Source organism: Miscanthus floridulus, chromosome 4 (assembly GCF_019320115.1).
Source record: "Miscanthus floridulus cultivar M001 chromosome 4, ASM1932011v1, whole genome shotgun sequence".
In the NCBI taxonomy this organism is placed as follows: Eukaryota; Viridiplantae; Streptophyta; class Magnoliopsida; order Poales; family Poaceae; genus Miscanthus; species Miscanthus floridulus.
The window spans coordinates 46,196,471-46,221,080 of NC_089583.1; the positions used below are offsets into that span (position 1 = coordinate 46,196,471).

Here is a 24,610-nt window from a genome sequence, read left to right on the forward strand (position 1 = left end):
AGCAAGAGTATAGTGTGGTTGTTGAGATTTGCTAATCCAAGATTGAGGACCTCATTAGTATATAGAGAGTAGCAAGTGTGCATCTACTCTTCTCATTAGGCTTGGTTGGGTCAATTGAGAGTTCGTGCTTGTTACTCTTGTTGATCGTCATCACCTAGATGTCTCGGTGGTGATTAGAAGCTTGGTGATCATCTGACGGAGCTTATGGATGACTCAAGTCATCGTGTGAGCGGCTGTGGGCGATTCATCAGGACGGAGTGTCGAAGAATCAGCCCCGTAGAGAGCACTTGATCCTTGCGCGGATTAAGGGGGAGCTACATCCTTGCGTGGGTGCTCCAACGAGAACTAGTGGGGAGTGACGACTCTCCGATACCTTGAAAAAAACATTGCCGCGTTCCTGTCCTCCTTTTTACTTTGAACATTTATATTTGAGCAATTCAATTCATGTCTTTACATTCTTAGAATTGTCATTCAAGAGTAGAATTGAAATTTATGATGCAAAACTTTTGTGCGATAGAGCAGTAGAAACACTTTGAGGTAAATGGGGTGAAATGGAGTAAGTGTAGGGCTTAATTATTGAAAGAATTTAGAATTAGTCTTATTCACCTCTCTGGGACATCTGGATCCTTTCAACTCGCTCGGGGTGCGTGCCCACGCCGGAAATTGCCAGCGCGGCGGGGTCCAGCCCGGACTAGGCGGATCCGTCCCGCCGCTTGCCTTCGTCCTACCCGCCCTACCCATTGGGTCGCCAACTCTCTAGATTCGTACGGAGAGGAGACGTCCTTACTGTCTCGAGCCACCAAGGCCGCGAGATCGCTTGGAACAGAGGGAAGGGGGCGGAGGAGGCGGCAGCTCGGAGACTGGGCGAGGTGGCGAAGAACGGAAGGGAGAAGAAAGGCAACGGCGGTGAAAACATAGGAGGTAACGGAAGCGCCCACCGAACGACCGAGCGAGCCGGGCTCTGGAGAAACGAACGGGAAGGACGTTTCCCCAGGGCGTGCCTCCGGGCTACTTTAAACAGCGTACTGACCAGGCCCAAAACGCGTCCAGTCCATGAGCCTGCATACAAACACGCCCTTACATTCTCAACCCCGGCCGTGCCTCCCCCGAGCCGACCGTCCGCACCACATCGCACAGCCACTCGGGCGTGAGCGGCGGCCGGTCTGGTTCGTCTTCCCGGCTGCTGTCTGTCGGTCTGTTTGTGGCCGCTGCTCCTCCTATCTCCACGCCCACCGCCCGAAGGCAGCGTAGCGCACTGCGCACGTCTCTTTCCTCGCGCTAGCCAAGCGGCTCTGCCTCCTTGCTACTGCTACCCTCTTCTAGCCTACTACAGTACTACCGACGAGACGTCGACGGCGATTTGGTCCAACCCTGCCCACCCCGTCAATTCCCACCAAAAACTAACCGCCTGCCCTTTCAGGGGAGCGGACCCGGCCGACGAGCCACGCCGACGCTAGGGTTTGGTTTCGCCGGCCATGGACCTGCCCACGGGCGCCACCCGCCGCACCACCTACTCCCTCCTCCCCCAGTTCCCCGACGACGCCGCCGCGCCCGCGCCCGCCCCTGCCAACGTCCTGCAGCGCCAGTCCAGCGGCAGCAGCTACGGCGCCGGCAGCTCTATCTCCACCTCTAGCGATTACCCATTCCACCTGCAGCCCCCCGCCTCGGCCGCGGGGGTCGCGCCGCCCGGATCGGCAGCGGCGCCGCCTGGGGCGGCTGGCTCGCCCTGCAAGAGCTGGGCGCAGCAGGCCGAGGAGACCTACCAGCTGCAGCTCGCGCTCGCGCTCCGCCTCTGCGCCGACGCTGCATGCGCCGCCGACCCGGGCTTCCTCGACCCAGGCGATTCAGGAAGCGGGAGGGGCAGCGGTAACGGGAGGGCCTTCCCGCTCGCGCAGCCCGCGCCCTCTGCGGAGTCGCTCTCGCATCGCTTCTGGGTCAGCACTCTCAGCATACCTTCCCTTCCTGTATGCTCTCTTAGTGTCATTTCGGGAAACGGCTGCTGGCGATTTATGAAGTCCAGATTTCAGAATGCTGCAACATGGTCACAAACAGTGCTGAACAAACCGTTAATTAATCTGTAAACAAAAGCCTTAGGTTCAGTTGCTTGACTTGGTACTTGGTAGATCATACTGCAGTTCATGCTTACCACATCTTATGTTTGGATTGCAGCTGAACTCATGTGAAATGAAATCATACAGTATGTCAGTGCATCAAACACCACCAAAGATACATTTATATATGTGCAATTGAAATTCTATTTACTACCTATCGAGACAAATCTTATTGTTGTATTGGTGTTCTTTGCAGCTTGTCTTGGATTTCTTTTTCATGCTTGCTTCATAATGCCTTTTCAGGTAAATGGTTCGCTATCATACAACAGCACAATACCAGATGGATTTTACTTGATTCATGGGATGGACCCCTTCGTATGGTCCCTATGCACTGATGTACAGGAAGAGAACTGCATACCCTCCATGGAATCGCTCAAGTCTGTCCGTCCTGATGATTCTTCCATTCAAGCCATTCTTATCGATCGAAGAACTGATTTTGAATTAGGTATGTTGGAGAGTTATGCTTCCAGCATCCTTTCCAGTTCTGCTGATGCCAAAGATGTGGTAATCCAACTGGCCAAACTCATATCTTCAAGAATGGGGTGAGGGTTGTATCAATAAGCTCCTATACTCCTTTTGATTGGGTCTGATTCATGTGGTTTCTGAAACTTCTTTTTATATATAATATATAATTTTTTGTTTATCGTCAAGGGGTACAACTTCCAATGAAGAAAACTTGCTTCAACGATGGAAAGAGTGCATTGAGGCCATCAAGTCAAGTACAGGATCTGTTGTGCTTCATCTTGGAAAGCTCCCTATTGGTCTCTGCAAGCACCGCTCCTTGCTATTTAAAGTATGTTTTCTGTTTTGAGTTGCTTTCCTGATTGTTCATCTTGTGGAAGTATGTTAATACAGTGACAACTACAACCAAAATGTTAGTAAAGAGTTCTATCTGAGCGCTGTCACATGTATGCTTGTGACTGTAACTATATTTTATTTTAGAAATTAATAACTTAGTTACCATTTAAGTTATTCTTTTTTTGCAACCTTGGATCTTTACTGACGTTACACTTATACTTTATATGCTGCAGGTATTAGCAGATAAAGTCAGTATTCCTTGTAGAGTTGTCAAGGGATGTAAATATTGTAAATCTGATGATGCCTCCTCCTGCCTTGTACGCTTTGGGCTTGAAAGGTATTTTGCCTCTGAAGATCTCGGAGTAGAACCCTTTAATGCATGAATCTTGAACCATTTTGCAGATATTACTGCTTCTCCATTAATCGTTGTTTTGATAACTTATGGGCAAGGATGACTCATTCTCATGTGCATCTGGAATATTTGTCTTATCTACCTGTTATTTTGATAACATTGATTGGTTGACTTAATTTGCCTTGTGTTTTGTACTCAACTCTTGTTAACTTCACTTGGCAGGGAATTCTTGGTTGATTTAATTGGGGATCGAGGCCCACTTACTGATCCTGATTCCTTTGTCAATGGTCCCTACTCACTATCAGTATCCTCACCTCTCCATCCCCCAAAATTTAGGTCATTGGAGATAACTTCAAATTTTGGCTCGGTAGCCAAGCAATACTTCTCAGATTGCCATTCCTTGAATCTCTTGTTCAATGATTCTTCCACAGGTTGTTAGTTTCTGAATGTCTTAACTTGTTTCCTCATGTGTCAACAGGGCATTATTACTTATATTGGTGTTTGTCTATTAAGCAGTTGCTATAGGCTAAGGATGGATTCTTCATCAAGGATGTTTTTATCTGTCAGGAGTGTGACATAGACTGTACCATACATTTTTTTCAGGTGTTACTAATAGCACTGTAGTTTCTCTGGACCATCCTTATTCTAAGAAGCATGTTGCTGGGGATGATGTTATGAACAGCTGGGTGCCAGGAAAAGGTAAATCATGCTAATGCTAGGCTTTGGAAATATACCACCCCTTTTTGTTCTCAGTCGTTAAATATGGGGTTCAATGTTATACGATGCTACATGAACACGTTATCACGAAACAGATTATGCACCCCAAGATATCCTTTTTGCTCATGTACTGGGAAATCACATAATTAACTGTAGCCCGTACATCTCACCTATATAACTGCATGGTTGTCTGAAGTTACTATATATATTTTTTTTCACTATATGTATGTTCTGATGATGTAGGGCAAGCAGTAATGAAGCCAGATATTATGGTGCCAGAAGCTCCTCGGGAGGTTTTGCCACTTATTACTTCCTCCAATATGAAGCTTGACAAAAAGAAAGAATTGGTGACTCCGCAGTTGTGGAATACAGTCACTGATCTGTCACTTGCTGCGGATGATTTGATCATTCCATGGAATGAGTTGGTTTTAAAGGAGAAGATTGGTGCAGGTACTCGAAAGTTCAGCCTTTTCTAGTCCGGCAGAAAATAATAGCATTTTTTTCTTAATAGGACTATTCTTTCCATTGTGTTAGCAATCTTAGTATTTAATCAGATTTGAATCATGCTGAGCAATTTGCCTGTTAGATCTAATCCTATCAAAGGAACAATTTTCTGAATCCATTTTCTTTCCAGGTTCTTTCGGAACAGTTCATCGTGCTGATTGGCATGGATCTGTAAGCTTTTGCGTTCTCTATTTATCAATAACCTGTAACTGGCAACTGTAAAAAGGATTGCTGCTTTTGCTTCTTTGTTTGATCGACTTCGCTCTATTATTCTGTCATGGGCACACTTTGTTGTGAAGATGTAGGTATGTTAAACTAGAGGGGTCGAGGAATGGAAAGTAGATTCCTTTCTTTCTTGCTTGATCCAGTCTATTACATAGTCGACCCTTATGGATGAACCCTATGGGTTTAACTTAGTTGGACTTATAATTAAAAAAAACAGATTGACTTAATTGGACTCGTTCCCTTCCCGAAAATCAAGCTGGACTTCTTTTCCTAATCCAGCTAACTACTACTCATTTTGTGCAAACTCATCTATCACTAAACAGAGTCCACAAAAAATTGTAGCGAACTCCATAACACTACATTCTTTTATCTAAGCCTTTCTTTTGTCTCAGTTCATCTATTATTCTGTTTGTCCTCTGAGCCGGTCCTCTGTTCCGGGTGATCTTGGGCTCAATATTAAAATCAATTCTATATTGTCACAGGATGTTGCAGTCAAAATACTTATGGAGCAGGATTTTCACCCAGAGCGTTTCAGGGAATTTATGAGAGAGGTCTGTTGAATAATTTTTACATGGGTTGCATGGGAATCTTTTGAATAATTTATGGCAGGGCACAATATTTGCCTTATGGCAGTACTCTTCTGTATCTACATCATGCTTATGCCTTTATGGAGAATTATTGTTCAAAGTAGTTTCCTTATAAATATTTTTCTTAATGTGGTAGGTTGCAATCATGAAAAGTCTGAGACATCCAAATATTGTCCTATTCATGGGTGCTGTTACAGAACCACCAAACCTATCTATAGTTACAGAATACTTGTCTAGGTATGGAAGTTCCTTCCAGTTATACCTTTGTTTGTCTTCATTATATGATACCATAATAGTTTACCAGCTTGGCTACTTCTAACAAGTGATGCTCTTCTTTCATTGCAGGGGCAGTTTGTATAAACTTTTGCATAGGAGTGGTGCAAAGGAAGTTCTAGATGAAAGACGCCGATTAAACATGGCATTTGACATGGTATTGTGACCACCTGTTTCCTCCACAGCTTTATTTCATGTTATGGAATTAAAGCAATACAATGTTACTATCTGAGCCCTCTGTGCTGGCTTTACAGGCCAAAGGAATGAATTACCTGCATCGACGCAGCCCTCCTATTGTTCATCGTGATCTGAAGTCTCCAAATCTTCTAGTTGACAAGAAGTATACTGTCAAAGTATGGTTAATGAACCTCATATCTTATTGCATTTAAGCAAACAAAATTGCATTTCCATGCTATCTGCCATGTTTTTTTTTTCTCCAACTACACAGGAGAGCTGCGTGTCATTTCATTAAGGTAGAAAAAAAATACACGAGTCTGGTTAGACCCTACTTGAGTACAAGAACACCACATACACACACCCACTTAACTAAAACAGACACGCCACCAAAATATATTGAAGTCGACCAGAAAAACTGCCTGCCCTATACCCTCAAGGTCGGCTCCCTGACCAAGAGTTCCTAGAGTTTTCTTGCTCCAGCACTGCACCAAAGATTGCTCTCAGCGCTGACAGCCCTAAGAACCTCCTGGATGCTTGGCGTGGCATTTTCAAACACACATGAGTTACGGTGCTTCCGTACCTCCTAGGCTACCAAAATTATCAGGGAACTGAGACCCTTCTGTTCGTCCTTGGGCACTGGCGATTTTGCCCTCCACCACCATTTAGAGAAACGAGATGCTGTAGGTTCTGGCGACAGAGAACTGAGACCAAAATATTGGAAGATTCGAGCCCATATTTGATGAGTGAATACACAGCCGACCAGGATATGGTGAAGTCTCCTCAGCTTGATCACACAGAGGGCAAGCCTCGGGATGGGGCAATCCCCTCTTCGCAAGGTGATCAACCGTCCAACACCGATTGTGGAAAACCAACCAGATAAAAATTTGCAAAGGGAAGGTGCCTAGATTTTCTGAATTCTTCTCCAAGGGCCAGACCTAACCATTCCCACAAAGGTGTTATGGTGGGGAACGTTTATCAGCGGCGCAAGGCGAGACGTCGCCTTCACCCGTACCCTCCTTCTCATCCATCGTGAACATCCTGAACCCATCGCCATCGGCCACGATGCACATGCTGCCACCCCTACCCCACGATCCACCAGAAGCCACGGCCGCCAGCGTTCCACACTACCACAAGCTGTCCTTCTCAACATATGACGGCAAGGAGGATCCCTTGGGCTGGCTCAATCGCTGCAAGCGTTTCTTCCTGAGCCCAGCTCACTCGCGAGGCCGACAAAGTGTGGCTCACATCGTTCCATCTCACCGGCACCGCTCAGCAAGTGGTACTACGTGCTCGAACCCAACGCCGGCGTGCCGTCGTGGGATGAGTTCAAGCAGCTGTGTCACCAGCGCTTTGGGCTACCGCTCAGCACCAACCACCTGGCGGACTTGGTGTGTCCGCCGTTCACCTCGTCCGTGGAGGCCTACCTAGATGCGTTCCAGGACCTAGATAGCGCACGTCGTCTGGCTCGCCGTATCAGCAGGCACAACTATTCACGGGTGGCTTGTCGGACCACATCCAGATTGACGTCGAGCTCCATGATCCATAAGATTTGCAGTGGGCCATGCGGCTGGCGCACGCGTATGAGCGCCGTAATATGGTGCCCCTCCTCGCCCTGCCCGTCCCGCCTACCAGGCCGGCTCGCCGTGCCCCTAGTGCCCTACCCGCGGCGCCATCGGCTAGCGGGACCCAAGCGACGTCGTAGTCTTCCTCCTCGGTGCCCCCTCCGCTGACCCTTCAAGTGCCTGACACTGGAGGATATGGCCGACCGCCGGAAGCAGGGCCTCTGCTACAATTACGACGAGCCATCCGTTCGTGGCCACAAGTGTTCCAGGCTCTTCAACCTCGAGGTCTCGGACTACATCGTTGAGGAACCGGAGGAGCCTGTGGAAGATGCTGCCGCTGAGCCAGCGCTGTTCGACCCCGAAACCCCGATGATCTCGCTCCATGCCATTGCGGGGATTCGCACGGAGGACATCATGCAGCTCTACGTGACCATCGGCAACGAGCAGTTCAGTGGTGCTCCTAGATTCGGGGTCCACCCATAACTTCGTTCGAGGGGAGCTCGCCGCGTTGGCCTGCAGTTCGCGTCGTGTCCTGGTGCGGGCGTCATCGTGGCCAATGGTGATCACGTTGCGTGCCGTGGCATCTCCCGCGACGTCGGCATCCGCATTGCCGATGAAATCTTCTCCATCGATTGCTACTCTATCCTGATCGGCACCTATGACATGGTCCTTGGAGTCACATTTCTTCGCACACTGGGGCCGATCCTATGGGACTTCGATGATCTATGTATGGCCTTCTGGCGTGAGGGTCGTCAAGTCTTCTGGCGCGGCATCGGCTCCACTCAGCCATGACGTGCAGTCCACACTGCTGTCTCAACGTCATTCGCAACATTGAGCCGACCATGCTTGAGCGGCTCCTTCACTCCTTCGACGACGTCTTTGCAGCGCCGCAGGGGTTACAGCCCGTGCGGCCGTTCGATCACCGGATTCATCATGCTCTCCAACGCAGCTCCGGTGGTAGTGTGGCCCTATCGTTATCCCTAGCTACAGAAGGACGAATTGGAGACCCAATGCGCCCGATGCTTGACCAAGGCATTATTCGCCCAAGCACGTCGGCGTTCTTCGCTACCGGTGCTCCTCGTCAAGAAGCATGATGGCTCGTGGCGGTTCTACGTGGATTACCACGCCCTAAACTAGCAGATGGTCAAGGACAAGTTCCCCATACTCGTTGTCGAAGAGCTGCTCGACGAGCTCCATGGCGCGCACTTCTTCACGAAGCTCGACCTGCGCTCGGACTATCACCAAGTGCGGATGCACGCCGACAACGTTGAAAAGACGGCGTTTCGCACCCATGAAGGTCACTTCGAGTTCCTGGTTATGCCCTTCGGGCTCACGAACGCGCCGACATCCTTTTAAAGCTTGATGAACTCCGTTCTTCGGCCGTTCCTACGTAAGTTTGTCCTGGTGTTTTTTATGATATTCTCATCTACAACCCCTCTTGGTCATTGCATCTCCAACACATCAACGTGGTCCGCACCGCCCTATGCGAGCACCAGCTGTGGCTCAAGCGCTCCAAGTGCTCCTTCGCGCAGCCGTCTGTCGCATACCTCGGCCATGTGATCTCAGCCGAGGGGGTCGCCATGGACCGCGACAAGGTCGAGGCCGTCGCCACTTGGCCCCAGCTGCGCTCTGTGCGGGCGCTCCGCGGCTTCCTCGGGCTGGCGGGGTACTACCTGCCGGTTCATTGAAGACTATGGGGCCATCGCCGCGCTCCTCACACAGCTGCTCAAGAAGGAGGGGTTCCTCTGGACCCCGAAGCGACCACGACGTTCGACACCCTCAAATGCGCGCTCTCCACCGCTCCCATCTTCCAGCTGTCGGATTTCGCCAACTCCTTCACGGTGGACTGCGACGTGTCGGACTCGGGCTTCGGCGCGGTCCTGCATCAAGGCGATGGCACCCTCGCCTTCTTCAGTCGTCCGTTCGCGGCTCGACATCTCAAGCTCGCCGCATACGAACGCGAGCTGATTGGGCTCGTCCTAGGCGGTTCGCCACTGGCGTCCCTACCTTTGGGCAGACACTTCACCGTCCAGACATACCACTATGCGCTCAAGTTCATGTTGGATCAACGCTTGTCCACTGTTCCTCAACATCAGTGGGTGAGTAAACTCTTTGGGTACGACTTCGCTGTTGAGTACCGACCGGGGCATCTCAACACAGTCGCGGACTGCTCTATCGTGGTGCGGTGACGACGATGCACACCTCGCTGCGCTCTCGGGCCTGTCCTTCCACTTCTTCGATGATCTTCGCCGGGAGCTCGCGGCCGCCGCCGCCCTGTGTGCCTTTCGCGACACCGTAGTGGCCGAGCACGGTGCGCCATGGCGCGTGGTCGACGGCCTTGTTCTGCGGGGGAACTGCGTCTTCATCCCCGCCAACTTGGCGTCCCTGCCCGCCGTGCTCCAGTTAGCACACGCCGCTGGCCACGAAGGCATTCAGAAGACCCTACAATGCCTCCGCCACGACTTCGTCCTCGACCATGACCGTCGACTCGTGCGCGAGTTCGTGCGCTCGTGTACGACGTGCCAGCGCAACAAGACAGAGGCGCTGCACCCGGCTGGCCTTCTCCAACCACTCGAGGTCCCGTCGCAGGTCTGGGCAGACATTGCCATGTACTTCATTGAGGGCCTGCCGCATGTCAACGGCAAGAGTGCCATCTTGACGGTGGTTGATCGGTTCTCCAAGCATGCTCACTTCATCGCCTTGAGTCACCCCTACACGGCGACCACAATGGCGAAGGCGTTCTTCGAAGCCATTGTCCGACTGCATTGGTTCCCAAACTCCATTGAGAGCGATAGGGATCCAGTGTTCACTGGCCATGTTTGGTGCGACATCTTCAAACTCGTCGGTGTCAAGCTCTGGATGAGCACGGCCTTCCATCCTAACGGATAGCCAATCTGAGGTTGTCAACAAGACGACCGCCATGTATTTTAGGTGCACCACTGGGGACGCGCATGGCTGGATTGGCTCCCCTGGGATGAATATTGCTACAATACCTCGTATCACTCGGCACTCCGGGCGACGCCGTTCGAGGTGGTCTATGGGCGTATGCTGCCTGCCTTGCTCCCTTACACTACAGGGACGGCCCGCACTGAGACAGCCGTGACGCCTTCCTGGCCAATGTTCATGATCGTTTATTGCAGGCTCAGGAGTACGCCAAGAAGTACTACGACAGTCACCACAGGCCCCTGGAGTTCGCCGTCAACGACTGGGTGTGGCGCGGATCCTGCACCGCCCTGCTCAGTCCCTGGTACCCGGTCCGCGCGGCAAGCTTAGCACGCGCTTCGCAGGGCCCTTCCACTTGGTGGAACGCGTTGGAGTTGCCGCCTACCGCCTCCGGCTGCCCGATGGCGCTCGCATTCATGATGTCTTCGACGTTGGCGTTCTCAAGCCGTTCCGGGGGTTGCTCCATCTAGGACGACTAGTGCATCACCCTACTCGCGCACTCCACACTCAGCTTCTCCGTGGAGTCTGGCACGTCCTCATCCACTGGGCGAACATGGATGAAGCCGAAGCCGAGGCGACCTTGGAACCCGTTGAAGCTTTCCGCGCGCTCTTCCCCGACTTCCAGCTCGAGGACGAGCTGTTTCTCGAGGGAGGGAGAGATGTTATGGTGGGGAACGTTTATCAACGGCGCAAGGCGAGACGTGGCTGAGGAGTGGGCCGTGCCAAGCCACGCCAGTGCGCAGTCACCAGCCAGGGCGCGCCAACCTCGTCGCCGCCAGGAGTTTGTTAGCCGATCCATTTGATTAGGAAAGAGATTTATCTTTATTGATTATTCCTTAAAGTTAGCTATGAGTTTGTTAGGATTGTGGTATAAGTATGGAACATTGTTGCTTAATGAAGATTAGCCAGAGATTGAGTTAATCTCTCTCACTCTTTGGCGTTACTACTCTCCGTCGCTCCGTCTCGTTCTCGTGATAGTCCAGGCGCCGAGAACGGCGGCGCCAGTCCGCCACCGGGCAGTCAAGCCTAGGCCAACCATTTCCCACTCCTATTCCCTACGCAGCAACCCACGCTCCAACAGAAGGCAGCATAAGCTGATTTACTTGTGTATAAACCGGATTGGGCTAGCTTCAAAGTAAATTGATCTTGAACCTGTTGGTGCAGAACTATTCCGTCCACCATGTCCCTAGAGCTGCAGGTACTCGATGAGGACTGGTACTGTGAGATCGCCCTAGGCAAAAATAACCGAGAACCGAACCGAAATAACCGGAACCGAAACCGAATTAACCGAAACCGAAAATTTCGATTCCTAGTTCGGTTCCCAGTTCTCAAGAACCGAATTTATCAGGTTAATTCGGTTCTGGCTGTCGGTTAACCGAAAGAGCCGAACTTTGTATAAAGGCCCAAAAGCCCAGTGTATTTCAGCCCATGTTTGTAACCCTAGGTATATAAGAAGTGAATTCCCCACTCGGGAGATGACATCCCACCTAGGCTCCCAAGCCGCATCGCTCCTGGCCTCCTGCTCCCAAGGCGCTCCTGCTCCTTGGCCCGACCCGCGGCGCTCCTCCTCCTTCCCCACCCCGATAGCCGGCGCAGCGGGCCGGCCCTGCCTCCTTCCCTACCCCGGCGACCGACGCGGCGGTGCGTGCCCGCTGCTTCCTTCTCCCCCCGGCAATCGGCGCATGGCCCCTGCTTCCCCACCCCGCGCCGTAGCAAGCAGGGTGAGGCGAATTGCGGGGCGGCGAGCAGGGTGAGGCGAAGCGTGGTGGCGAGCAGCGCGAGGCACGGCGATGCGTGGGGCATGTGCGATTCTGTGTGGTCTTTTTCTCTTTGGTAGCACCTCGGTTAGTTCGGTCAGAACCGAAACCGAACCGAATTGACCAAGACCGAATTTGGTCGATTCCTGGATTTCAAAAGAACCGATCGGTTCTGATTTCTTGAGAAACCGAATTTGTCAAGAAACCGAGGAACCTGAACCGATCGGTTTCGGTTAACCGAATGCCCAGGGCGACTGTGAGAGCCCCCTTGATGTCATCCCATCTTCGGTTCTGGAGTGCCTGAGCAACAGTCTCTTGGCTGTTCGTTTGGGGACAGCATTAAACAGGTTAGGGACCAACTCAGCTAAGGTGTGGCCATCCAACTATCTATCTGTCCAAAACCGAACTTTCTCACCATTCCCTACTATGTCATCCAATGCAATATTGTAGAGGGCCTGAGCCTTGCGGGGGACTTGTACTGAAAGACCAGCCCATGGTCTTGATGGATCAGTTTTCTCAGCCCACAGCCAACGGATCCTTAAAGAGCAGCCAAGGAGTTCCAAGTTATGGATCCCAAGGCCACCATATTGAAGAAGCTGCTGCACCCTTTCCCAAGCCACCAAACAATTACCGCTGTTAGCCTGCTCCTGGCCTTTCCAAAGGAAGCCTCTCCTTTTCTTATCAATAGCCTTCAGAAACCATTTTGGCAAGTCCATGGCGATCAAAAGGTAAATGGGAACAGCTGTTAAAACTACTCGAACCATTACCAATCTTCCCGCCTGATTCATTAATCTGCCATGTTTTGATGACATGTGGTTGGTAATCATAGTTATCTTGGTGAATATTCCTGTGCACTTCAAAAATTGCAATGACATTTGAATCTAACTACCGTCTAATCCTAGCGAACATGATTTTTAGGAAGAGAATAGAGCTATAATCTTGCATGTTCTTGTTTTTCCATTGGGTAACCTGTGATTTGCTCCACTCTGGGTGGGGATGTTTATTTTCCTTTCCAGGTCAGTCCATGGTGATTGAGCCTAACCCCATTGCATCCAAACAATCCCTTGAATCTTGATAGAGAAAATTCACTGAAAGAACACAAATAATTATTGTAATGATTTTGTAGCACTGGAGATGTTTGCAGCTTGCAGTCATGATTCATTTCTAAGTTCAGCTTGCCATGGTATTCAGTGATCATGGTTTTTAGTAAACATATTCATGGGAAGTATTTGCCAGAGATGCTTAGTTCCCTAACCAAACTGCAAAAATACTATGCTCTTGACATAGCATGTGGGTTCCCAGTTGTGACATTCTTCCTTATAGAAGACATATTAAAAGATTTGTTAATCTAATATTTCCTTGACTCGCCTTTTTCTTTTAGTTTCCATGTTATCATTTACTCGTAATTGTTTGTCTGATCACAATGTGATATTAAGGTATCCATTTGGCTAAACATTTTATGTTTTAACTTCTCTTAGGTATGTGACTTTGGCCTTTCAAGACTGAAAGCTAATACTTTCCTGTCTTCCAAGTCTTTGGCTGGAACTGTAAGAGCCTCTTCCACTTTTCTAAAGTTCCCCTTTCACTGAAATTTGCCTTGTATAATCCTATCTTTTAAATATCAGCCTGAATGGATGGCACCTGAAGTGCTTCGAGATGAACCATCCAATGAGAAATCTGATGTCTACAGTTTCGGTGTAATCCTATGGGAACTAATGACACTGCAACAACCATGGTGTAACCTGAATCCTGCCCAGGTATCATTATCCGGTAGCAGCATTGATGAAGCAACACAAGCACTCATGGAGATTATCAAATGCATTGAGAACACATTTTCTGCTCATCGACAAACAACATACACATGAAGTGATGCATACCATTACTGTATTTATCCTCAGTTTTCTGTATGGCTATATGCTATTATGCAGGTGGTTGCTGCTGTAGGTTTCAAAGGAAGAAGGCTTGAAATCCCAAAAGATCTGAATCCTCTAGTAGCCGCATTAATTGAATGTTGCTGGGCCAAGTATGTATTGTTGTTCCACCTATATACCCCTTTCAGCTTTGTTTCTCTGAATTTAATCACAAGGACCTGGGCCTAACTATAGGAATGCTATGCCTTCTGTAGTGAACCATGGCGAAGACCCTCATTTGCAAATATTATGGACACTTTGAAACCATTAATTAATAAGGTTCCAGCACAGTTGATTCGTTCGGATTCGTAGCCTATTCTATACAGGTACAGGAAGATGTATTTTACTGAGTGGTCCTGATAACATCAACATGAGGAGTGTTCTAATACTGACCTGCTATAATTGAATAATCCTTGGATGGTATTACTTCCTTCTGATAATACAATTCTCCTCATAAACTTTCAAATGAAGTGTACCTGGCAACTTCTTTCCATGCCTAAGGTATGCTACCATTTTCAGAGAGCTCTGTTTCCCATCAACATTTTCATGTATTTATGGATTGTTGAATGTGAGGTTTACTTAAATATTTGCAACAATGTTTAACTCAGGTAAATACAAAATCAAACACATATTAACTTTTTCAACTATTACCGTATGTGACCGGAAGGTCCCGGGTTCGAGTCGCGGTTTCCTCGCATTGCACAGGCGAGGGTAAGGCTTGCCACTGACACCCTTTCCCAGACCCCGCACAGAGCGGGAGCTCTCTGCACTGGGTACACCCTTATGAAAATCCCCTGGCCAGTGCCTTGTAAATTCTAGTTTCTCCTAGATTTCTTTGTACAGTATGTAACTATAGGTAACCATGAAAACCAAAGGTTTAGGCTGACAATGTTCAGGCCTCATTTCTGATACCGCTCCGGAGCGAGCAAATGCAGTGCCATAGAAGGTGATATCTGTCGTATGTGTGCCTGTTTCTTCGTCTCTTGTAGTGTAACATGTCTTGAAATTTACTTAGTGATGGCGCATTAACTTCTGTTGATCTATACCATTGTTGCTGCTGAAGACAAGTGTGCCAAACAGACATGAACCTTTTTCGGTCTCCTTGCATGCTTGTGGTGCGGGTTCACATGGATTGCCAGATATATTGTTCCTGCAGCAGATATGTTTGACCTGATGGAATATTTTCTGTTTCATGGAGTGGTTGTGCATATTACTTCCATCAGTGCATGCAGGTACTCACGCTGCTTCAGGAGCTAAGTTGCTAACCCATTGCCCTTCTGTGTGGAGTTCGAATCTTTGGATTCAATTTTGATGATCTCCCAACAGCTTTACTGGTTACCATGACCAAGAAACTAATATAGCCATTTCTTCATGGGCTCCTACATCGATCATGAACAATTATTGATTGCTGACGATCGGCAGGCGGAGGTCTGCACAAAATGGCACGTTGATTCCAGCATTCCAGCAAACTTGTCGGCTTTAACATTTACGAAATGTGTCATTCAGGCAAACTTTGTCCTTAATGAGAATTACAATTTCCTGGATCTTCTCATCCTCTTGCTGGCCCCTTTGGATCTTTTGTTCAAGAGTAGGCTCAACCTCCATAGATGTACCTTTAGTATTTGCAACAAACCCTAGGTTGACTTGTTCAAACTCAGCACACAAATCAGGTGGTAATTCTGTAGCTAATACCATATTCACATAACTCTTTCTGCTAAGAGCATCTACTACTACATTCGCCTTACTAGGATGGTAGTGAATCTCCTAACTCATAATCTTTGATCAATTCCAACCATCGTTTCTGTCCCAAGTTTAGATCATTCTAAGTGAAGATATATTGCAGACTTCTATGTTTAGTATAGATCTCACACTTGTGCCTAAGAATAGTGTCTCTAGGTCTTCAAGGCGTGCACCACGGCTGTTAACTCAAGATCATGAGTCAGATAGTTCTGTCCATGCTTCTTCAACTATCTCTAAGCATAAGAAATTACTTTTCCCTCCTGCATCATCACACATCCTATTCCTCGGCGAGAAGCATCAAAGTAAATAGCAAAGCTCTTTGTAATGTCAGCTAAAAATCAGAACAGATGTTGTAATCAACCTCTTCTTCGGACTCCTCAAAATTGGCTTGGCACTGATCTGTCCACTTAAACTCCTTTGCTTTTTCTAACAGAGCTATCATTGGCTTGGCAATACTTGAGAAACCCTCAATGAACCTTCTGTAGTAACCTAGTCATCCCAAGAAAACTCTTGATCTCACTAACCGTTTGAGGCGGTTCTCACTCTAAAACATCTTTGACCTTACTCGTTTCAATAGCAACTCCACTGGAAATCACATGCCCAAGAAAAGCGATCTCCTTCAACCATAATTCACACTTACTCAGCTTGGCATACAACTGATTCTCTCAGCTTCTGTAAGACTAGTCTCAATTGTTCTTTATGTTTTTCTTCATTCTTAGAATATATTAGTATATCATCAATAAAGACTACCACAAACTTATCAAGATATTCTATAAAAACTTTGTTCATGAGGTACATGAAGTACACTAGAGCATTAGTCAGGACTAAAGGACATGAAAGTGTACTCATAGAGTCTATATCTCGTAATCAAATCCGTCTTAGGAATGTCACTAGGTCGGATCCTTAGTTGATGATAAGTGTTGACTGGAATTAAGTCATGGTTTTACATAGTCAAAACCATCAACAATGTGTCACCCTTGGAAGGAATTGAGCATAACATGATCACATTTTTATAATAACTTGGTTCCACATGTACATGGAGAATATTTGAATGCAAAGGCAAAATGGAGGCAATATGGTGCTATGGGACCACATAGGGTCAGCCAACCCCCTATGGGCCCACTGCTCCTTCTCAACCCTTCCTCAAGCCTTCATGATCCATCACACACACTTCCAAGCAATATCAACTATTGGATGTGTGTTTTCTCTAGACGGTTCTCAAATGAACCACACAGATTGAAGGACCCACATCCCCACCATCCAAAGAATTAAAGAGGTCCCTACTTGCATATACCCATTAAGGATCAAGCCAAGAGGTCCCACACTTGAGGGGATGGCCCTGAGGGGGTCGGCCGACCCCTTGGTCAACCGACCACCCCAAGGCCTCCACTGTAACACCCTCGGTGTTACACCCTAAATCATTTATTAAAACATGTCATGAGCATCATGTTTATGCGTTAATGCATGTGATAAAGTATGTAGATCAATTTCTGTAACTCAAAACGATCAATAAAAATGCTAAATGAAAGTTGTCCCCACGATTTCTACAATTAACAAGTAGGGGTGTAAACTAATTTTTATTGAATCAAAAATACTATAGAACATGTGTGTGATACTTAAATAAAGTTTGAAGTGCAAACTTTGTAGATGACAATGAAATATTTGCTATAGAAAATTAATGTTACTAGCTAATATTTCTAATAGTCTAGAAACGGAACTTGAAAACAAATCTAGCTCAAAACTTAGAAAATTTTCAAGTCTGTCAACAGCTAGATATTGCTATGTTTAGCAAATTATTTTGAGAGATTGGGTTAAAAGGTGGTGTATTATTATAGCTCGATTTGGTAGTCTCATATGCCATCTTAAGCATGGTGAAGATGGTTTGGCTGTTGGAGCAACCGTTTAGTCGTGTTGGACGCTTTAAAATTCGTGCGCGTCACATGTCTCGGGTTGGTTTGTGCCGTGTGTGCGGTCACCACGCGGCCTCCCCACGCCGCGCACATGGTCGCGTTTCGCGCGGTCACCCTACGTCGCCACGCTGGGTCAGTCGGGCCTCCTAGGCTTGGCTGAGGCCGGCCGCAGCGAGCCGCTGGCCCTGCGCCCTGCTACCCAGACTCGCATCGCCGCCATATGTGCCGTCGTGGTCGCGCTTGTCGCTGTCGTCGTGTCCGCCCACTGCTGCATCGCGTCATGACATTGCCGCTGCCGTCGTGTCACTCCCGTACTCACATCTGCTTGCTGCATCGCGCTGCCCCCTCCCTAGCCCGGTTGGGTGCCGTCAGCATGTGGCCGTGCACGCCGTCGTCACGCTATTAATGGCGCTACGGCGCGCGGGCCATGGACGGTCGTGGGCACTCGTGCTCGTCCCCTCGTGCTTGGACGTAGGTCCCTTGACCACAACTGCTCGCGTCCCGCCAAGGCGAGGACGAACTGAGCCCACTTGTCGCGCCCCGTTTCTCTCTTTTCCCCTCTGCTTTCCGTCGTCGTTGAGTCGCGGTCACGGTGAGCCAGAGAACGAGCATCCTCTCATCAATTCCTCGTGCTCGCACCTCTGCCTTTACGTCCTCTTGCCGACCGCCCCCACCCCGCCTTGATTACAGCCAAGCCGAGCTCTAATTTTGGAGCTTTGCTCCTACCGCCGTGCCATTAAGGCCCAGCCCGCCTCACCGTGGCCAGCTCCAACCTCGCCATCTCGCGTCGAATTGACCGCACCACTAGCCCCGCCTAGAACCCCTCTTCGTCGTGTGCACGCTAGTCGCAGCTCTAGTGCCAGCCTCCTTGCCGCTGACACGGTCGTGCTGTTTGCGGTCTGCTGTTCACCTCGCAGCGCGCACGTGGCCAGCCTCTCTCAAGTCGTCTTCGGCTGAGTTGGCACCTCGGTTGGGTCACTGGTGAATCATCGTTGCTCATCCGCTACCCTCTACTGTCTTATTGTTGCTGCGGCTCACCAGAACACTGTCGCCTTTGCCGCAGGGTGCCCAGCCGTCGTGGAGAGGTCCTTCTACGGCGTCCCGGCTTGTGCAACCGCCGCCCATCGCCTCGCGTCGACCCCCTTGGTGAGATTCGGCCTATTAGCTAGGTTAGCATGGGTCCCGGGTGGCCGGCGCTATCGCCAGTGCCACCGCTTGCCACTGCCGGAGCGTGTGGGGGAGGCCAGGGACCATGCCATTGTAAAGAGGAGAGAGTACAAGGGTCTTTTTGCATAGGTGCTGTCTCTAGAAATAGTAACATGGACTGCAGGTTATTTTATTCATAGTCTAGGGGCATTTTTGCTAATATGTCAGCGCGCGTGGGATTTCCTCGTCACGGGCCGTCGCCGCATGGGCCGCACCGTGGGCCGCCGCGCGCTCTTCGCGCTCGCTGCGTCGTGTGGGCTGCAGTGTGTGGGCCACATGGGAGAATTCAATTTTCTTTTTCATAAGGAATTAGAAAGTTTTCTAATATAATTTTTGAGTTGATCTTTGGTAAATCATATAAAATCATGTAGGTCTCCAAAAATTATGAAACAAATTTTGTTAAGTTCCTAAAATTGTGCTCTATCTGTTATTATAATTATTTCATACATATATGTGATGAAACTGAGGTCTATTAAATCAATTAGAAATACTTAATATTATTAGGTTAATAATTGTAGGAATTTTTGTGGTAAAATGGTAATAGCTTTAGCTCTAAAAAATTTTATGGTAGTTTTCTGGTATTATTATGTGTTCGCTGTAATTTTTATAGCCTTAGAATAGGCTAAGCTTTATGGTAGCTAGATACTCCTTGTTTTAATATATGTTAAATCGCTAGTAGAAGCAAGAATATACTTTAGTTGTTAAGTTATTACGTGTTAGATGAATTTGTACCTTATTTGATGAAAATACTAGTTAACTTAGTATCTTAATCATTAGAGTTAGCTTAGTAGATTAGTAGATGTATTCTTATTTAAGAGTTGTTGTTGCTAAAATACTAAGTGTTGCATCATCGTTGCATGCATATAGAGAACGAGTTGGTAGAGTTCATGATCATCGGAGAGCAAGAGTATGAGGAGGTGATTGAGGAGTACGAGGAGGTGGTCGTATAGGAGGAAGTCTCGGAGCCACCGACTACTGATAGCTGACAATCTGCCTTTCCTAAGGCAAGCCCTGGTGCATAACCCTTATTTTGAATAATCACTATATATATATATGGGATGTGCATTTACGTTACAGGGTTGATATTGAAACTACATGCATAGATAAACCTACCTATGAGTCCTATTAGTACAGGTTCGAATAGCTGCTATGCTTAGGTTTCGATAGCTTGAGTAACCTGTCGTTATTCACACTAGGTGATTATTATAATTACTCTTATGATAAAATGAAGACAGGGCAGGGATATGGTATGGGTATTGGTGGGTGTAACAGGTTATGTCCCACAGGGCAACGGGGCTTAGCTTGGTTACACTATTTTTCCTGTTCATGTCGATTAAGGATCGTCCGTTGCTGTGGATGGTAGTCAGGTCATAGACTTATTATCCTGAGCATATACTTGCTTATAGGAGCGGGAAGGCTCGTTGCTCACTTGTCGTGGGTTTCAGGCTCTTTCCGGACCGACTGATTGGAGGTGGGGATGGTGGAGGTCTAAGCACCATATTGAGTCCGGGACTAATAAGTGGGGGCTTGGAGTCTAAGTTTGGACGGGGACCTGGATCCCTTTGACAGGAGAGTGGTGGGTTGGTCTTACTTGTGCCTGGGGTACATGTGGGGTGTGTGTTTTGGGGTACCTAGCTGGGATACATTGGTTCATGAATCGCTGTGTGATATGATATGACTTGGCTATGGTCTAGCATCGTAGTAAGAACTAGAAGATGAAAGGGGATGAATGGATCTGATTGCTCAACTCTTGCTTGAAAGTAGAATAGGTGCTTACATAGAATGATTAGCTAATGAACTAATCATGACTGCTAATAAAACAAGTACATAAGGATTCACTCCTAGTAATGTTTTTCGCAAAAAGAAAACCCAGCATACCATAAAGCCTATCGTATCCTTTGGAGTCGGGAAATTATTCCCACTAATCGGGTAAGTCTTGCGAGTACATTGTGTACTGAGAGTTTATTTACCCCTGTTGCAGGTGCAGCTTGAGGAGTGGCTATTGTGTGGAAGATTCTTCTGATGGGAACAGACGGATCCTTGAATCTTATCGTTAGATGTTTATTTCAATTCCGCTGTTTAAATTCCACACTCTAAACTTGGTATTATAATAATGTATTTCTGAGAACTTTTGTTGTATGAAATGGACTAAGTATTGTAAACTCGTTCTCATTATTGGGTTCTAAATGAAAACGTGGATTGTTCGAGTTCTCCATTGGAGTGTGCTCGACGGAACTGTCCGATGTAGCCAACTTTTAAGGTGCTTAGTGTCTGGCGGAAGACGAGCACATCTAGAAGCGTGCTATTTCGGGTGGTTCTGCCACAGGTGGTATCGAAGCCAATAATGAGTTATGAGTTTTATCACTCTTTTTAAAACCTAAAATTTGACCAACAAAAGTTTTGCGAAAAATAAGATGCGATAAAATTATGTAAATAAGTATAAGCCCTAGTAATATGGTCTATCTAGGATAGGCAACACTGATTTTATCTAATTAATCTTCTGTAGGTTCACTAACTTACCCTACGTAAGAATCGTTTAGCATACGGGAAGTGAGTGTGCGATGTGCCAAAATTTTTTACGAATGCTGCTATATTCTGGCTTGAGTGAACTGGGTAGGCCGGTGCATGCATCTTGAAAAGAGAATCTTGCTTAAACTAAACTCTCCTCACACGTATAATTTGGATTAGTGAATTGATAGGATAACCTAAAAGAATGCTTTAATATAAGTCTTATCATTTCTATAAGTCTCTTGTTCCTAATATGGAGGGTTGTCCCTAATGGTTGGTTCTATTTTGTTTATAGATGAACCTAAGGTCTGGTCGGGGGAGTACCAGCGCTAGCGCAGATCAGGGTGATAATAGTCGTGGTGAGGACATTGGCAACACCAATGGGGATAGCAACGAGGCCCTACTTCTGGCGCCTCCTCCGCCACCATCCACCTTTGATGACCCATGCGGAGATGATGGCGGAGATGTTGGCTGCTCGGCGTGAGTCAGCCCGTGCCTTGGAGATGCTTGCTTAGGGTATTGGTGGCTTCGCCCGTGGAGGCCCCGGTGGCAACGGACAGGAATGGGGGTGGTGCCCATGCTCTCGCGGAGCCCTATTCCTACCAGGACTTCATGAAGACACACCCGCCTATGTTCACGCCAACTGCTGAGTCTCTAGATGTGGAGCATTGGCTTCATATCCTAGAGTAGAAGTTTTAGCTTCTCACTGTGACTGAAGAGCAGAAGGTGCGCTTTGTCACACAACAGCTTCTAGGGTCTACCAGTGCGTGGTGGGATACTTTCAACGCCTTGTAGCCTGTGGACCACCGTGTGACTTGGTAGGAGTTTACCACTACTTTCCGTGAGTACTATATTCCCGCTGGTTAGCTGAACCGAAAGTTGATTGAGTTCCTAGATCTGAAGCAAGAGAGTATGACTGTGATGGATTATGTGAACAAGTTCAACCATCTTGCACAGTATGCTGGGACCCATGTAGGCACTGATGAGAAGAAGACGGACCGTTTCTACCATGACCTCTCTTGCATCTTGCAAAAGGAGCTGTACACTAGGGGATATCAGACTTTTGGCGCTTTGATGAATGCAGCCATTGCTATGGAGGGACTTCAGTGTGATTCTTAGGCAGGAATGGAAGTGCAAGCGGGTGATCACTGAATCTTCGAGTCACCCACAGGCTCAGAAGGTGCAGGTTGTGAGGAGGGTGTTCTATCACTCCCTAGGTGGATAGTCGTCCCATTAGACTTAGTAGACTCACCAAGCACCTTTCACTTAGTACCGTGCACCTACTCTGCAGGTGCAACTAGTAGCCTCAGGGACTAGCAAGTTCTGCCTCATATCAGGGATAGGGAAACAAGCCGGGTGCTTGTTTCATGTTTGGCAAGGAGGGCCACTATTCTCGGGAGTGTCCATAGAACCAGCCTACACAGTCTTCCCAGCCTTCAGCCAACTCCCGTCTAGGTCAAGAGGACTGATTATCAAGAAGAAGGTGCCCATAAGCCGCTCTAGACAAGTCAACATTCACTGAGGCTGAGGAGATTTTGCAGAATGAACCTGTGATGGCTGGTATGTTTACCATTGATTCCCACCCATCATATGTGTTGTTTGATTCTAGTGCATCACATTCATTCATGAGCATGGGGTTTACACAAAGGAACAATATATCTCTTATGGCTATTCATATTGCCTATAGAATCAGTAGTCCTAGGTGCGCAGTTGTGCGTTAATACTCGGACGGACACAGTCAGATTAGTGCTAGCCACTCACACTTACAGCCTCTAGTTCATGGTGCTGCATGGGCAAGGCATAGATGCAATTCTAGGGCATGAACTGGTTGCGAGTTTATGGGGTAGTCTTGAACCTTAAGTAGAGAGTTGTTGAGTTATGGCTTCCTTCTTACGAGGATAGGATGTCTCTTCTTATGCCCTCTGATCTAGCCTTACCAGTTGTTGCTCATGTTGAAGCTTCTCTTGATCTTGCTTCTATTCCTATGGTCTGTGAGTTTTTAGATGTCTTTCCTGAAGATCTACCTAGGTTGCCACCGGATAGGGAGGTGGTGTTTACTATTGAGTTAGAACTTAGCACTGCTTCTATTTCATGACGTCCCTACCGCATGGCTCCTAAAGAACTAGCAAAAATGAAGAAGCAGTTGGAGGAATTTTTGGAGAAGGGCTTTATCCGTCCTATCTCTTCACCATGGGGTTGCCCAGCTATTTTTGTGAAGAAGGACGACACTCTTCGGATGTGTGTGGATTACCACCCTCTCAATGCGGTAACCATTAAGAACAAGTATCATTTACCTCGTATTGATACTTTGTTCGATCAGTTGGTTGATGCAAAATTGTTTTCAAAGATTGATCTTCAGTTCTGGGTATCATCAAATTAAGATCCTACTACAAGATATACCAAAGACCGCTTTCTCTACTAGATATGGGCTGTATGAATACCTCGTCATATCCTTTGGTCTCACCAATGCTCCTGCATTGTTCATGTATCTCATGAATTCAGTCTTCATGCCGGAGTTGGATAAGCTTGTGGTGGTGTTCATTGATGATATTTTGATGTACTCCAAGAATAAAGAAGAGCATGCACAACATCTTCGGATAGTAGTTACTCGATTAAGGGAACACAAGTTGTTTGCCAAATTCAGCAAGTGTGAGTTTTGGTTAGATCGGGTGCAGTTTTTAGGACATGTTCTGACACCTGAGGGTATCTCTATGGACCCTAAGCAAGCTGCAAGATGTGTTAAATTGGAAGTCTACAAAGTCAGTGCATTAGATCCGTCAGTTCCTTGGTCTTGTTGGTTATTATCGGCACTTCATTCCTGACTTCTCCAAAATACTCCAACCAATGACCAAGTGTTCTAGAAAAGATATCAAATTTGTATGGTCTGGCTTGTGAAGAAGCTTTCCAAGCTCTGAAGCATTTTCTTACCTCTGCTCCTGTTCTTGTTCAACCAGATATTGATAAGCCATTTGATGTGTATTGTGATGCCTTGAGGACTGGATTGGGATATGTGCTTATGCAGGATGGACGTGTGATAGCTTATGTTTCACGCCAGCTAAAAAATCACGAGGTGAATTATCCTACCCATGATTTAGAGCTGGCTGCTGTGGTGCACGCTCTAAAAATTTGGAGACATTATTTGTTGGAAAATAAAGTACATATTTTTACGGATCACAAGAGCCTCAAATATATTTTCACTCAGTCCAAGCTGAACAGGAGGCAATAGAGATGACTGGAGCTAATCAAGGATTATAATTTAGAGGTTCATTACCATCCAGAAAAAGGTAATGTGGTAGCTAATGCCTTAAGTTAGAAGTCGCATCAAGTTGA

The 24,610-nt window shown here is 47.5% G+C and overlaps 1 protein-coding gene across 3 annotated transcripts; it reads left to right on the forward strand.

The window, feature by feature from the left end:
- The first annotated feature begins 1,090 nt into the window (after window positions 1-1,090).
- LOC136549665 (serine/threonine-protein kinase CTR1-like) lies at window positions 1,091-20,916 on the forward strand. Of its 3 annotated transcripts, none has more exons than XR_010781993.1 (17): window positions 1,091-1,934; window positions 2,355-2,653; window positions 2,763-2,904; window positions 3,143-3,246; window positions 3,484-3,692; window positions 3,865-3,960; window positions 4,222-4,428; window positions 4,613-4,653; window positions 5,190-5,258; window positions 5,431-5,531; window positions 5,640-5,724; window positions 5,822-5,920; window positions 13,485-13,553; window positions 13,632-13,763; window positions 13,935-14,029; window positions 14,132-14,417; window positions 20,754-20,916. XR_010781993.1 is itself a non-coding variant. In XM_066541044.1 (16 exons), the coding sequence occupies exons 1-16, from the start codon at window positions 1,476-1,478 to the stop codon at window positions 14,226-14,228; spliced, it is 2,304 nt and encodes a 767-aa protein (XP_066397141.1). In that variant the 5' UTR covers window positions 1,091-1,475; the 3' UTR covers window positions 14,229-14,875. The 3 variants fall into 3 exon arrangements, 1 of the variants encoding a protein (XP_066397141.1); XR_010781992.1 differs by lacking the exon at window positions 20,754-20,916 and adding an exon at window positions 14,525-14,875; XM_066541044.1 differs by lacking the exon at window positions 20,754-20,916 and having other exon boundaries at window positions 14,132-14,875.
- The last annotated feature ends 3,694 nt before the right edge of the window (window positions 20,917-24,610 follow it).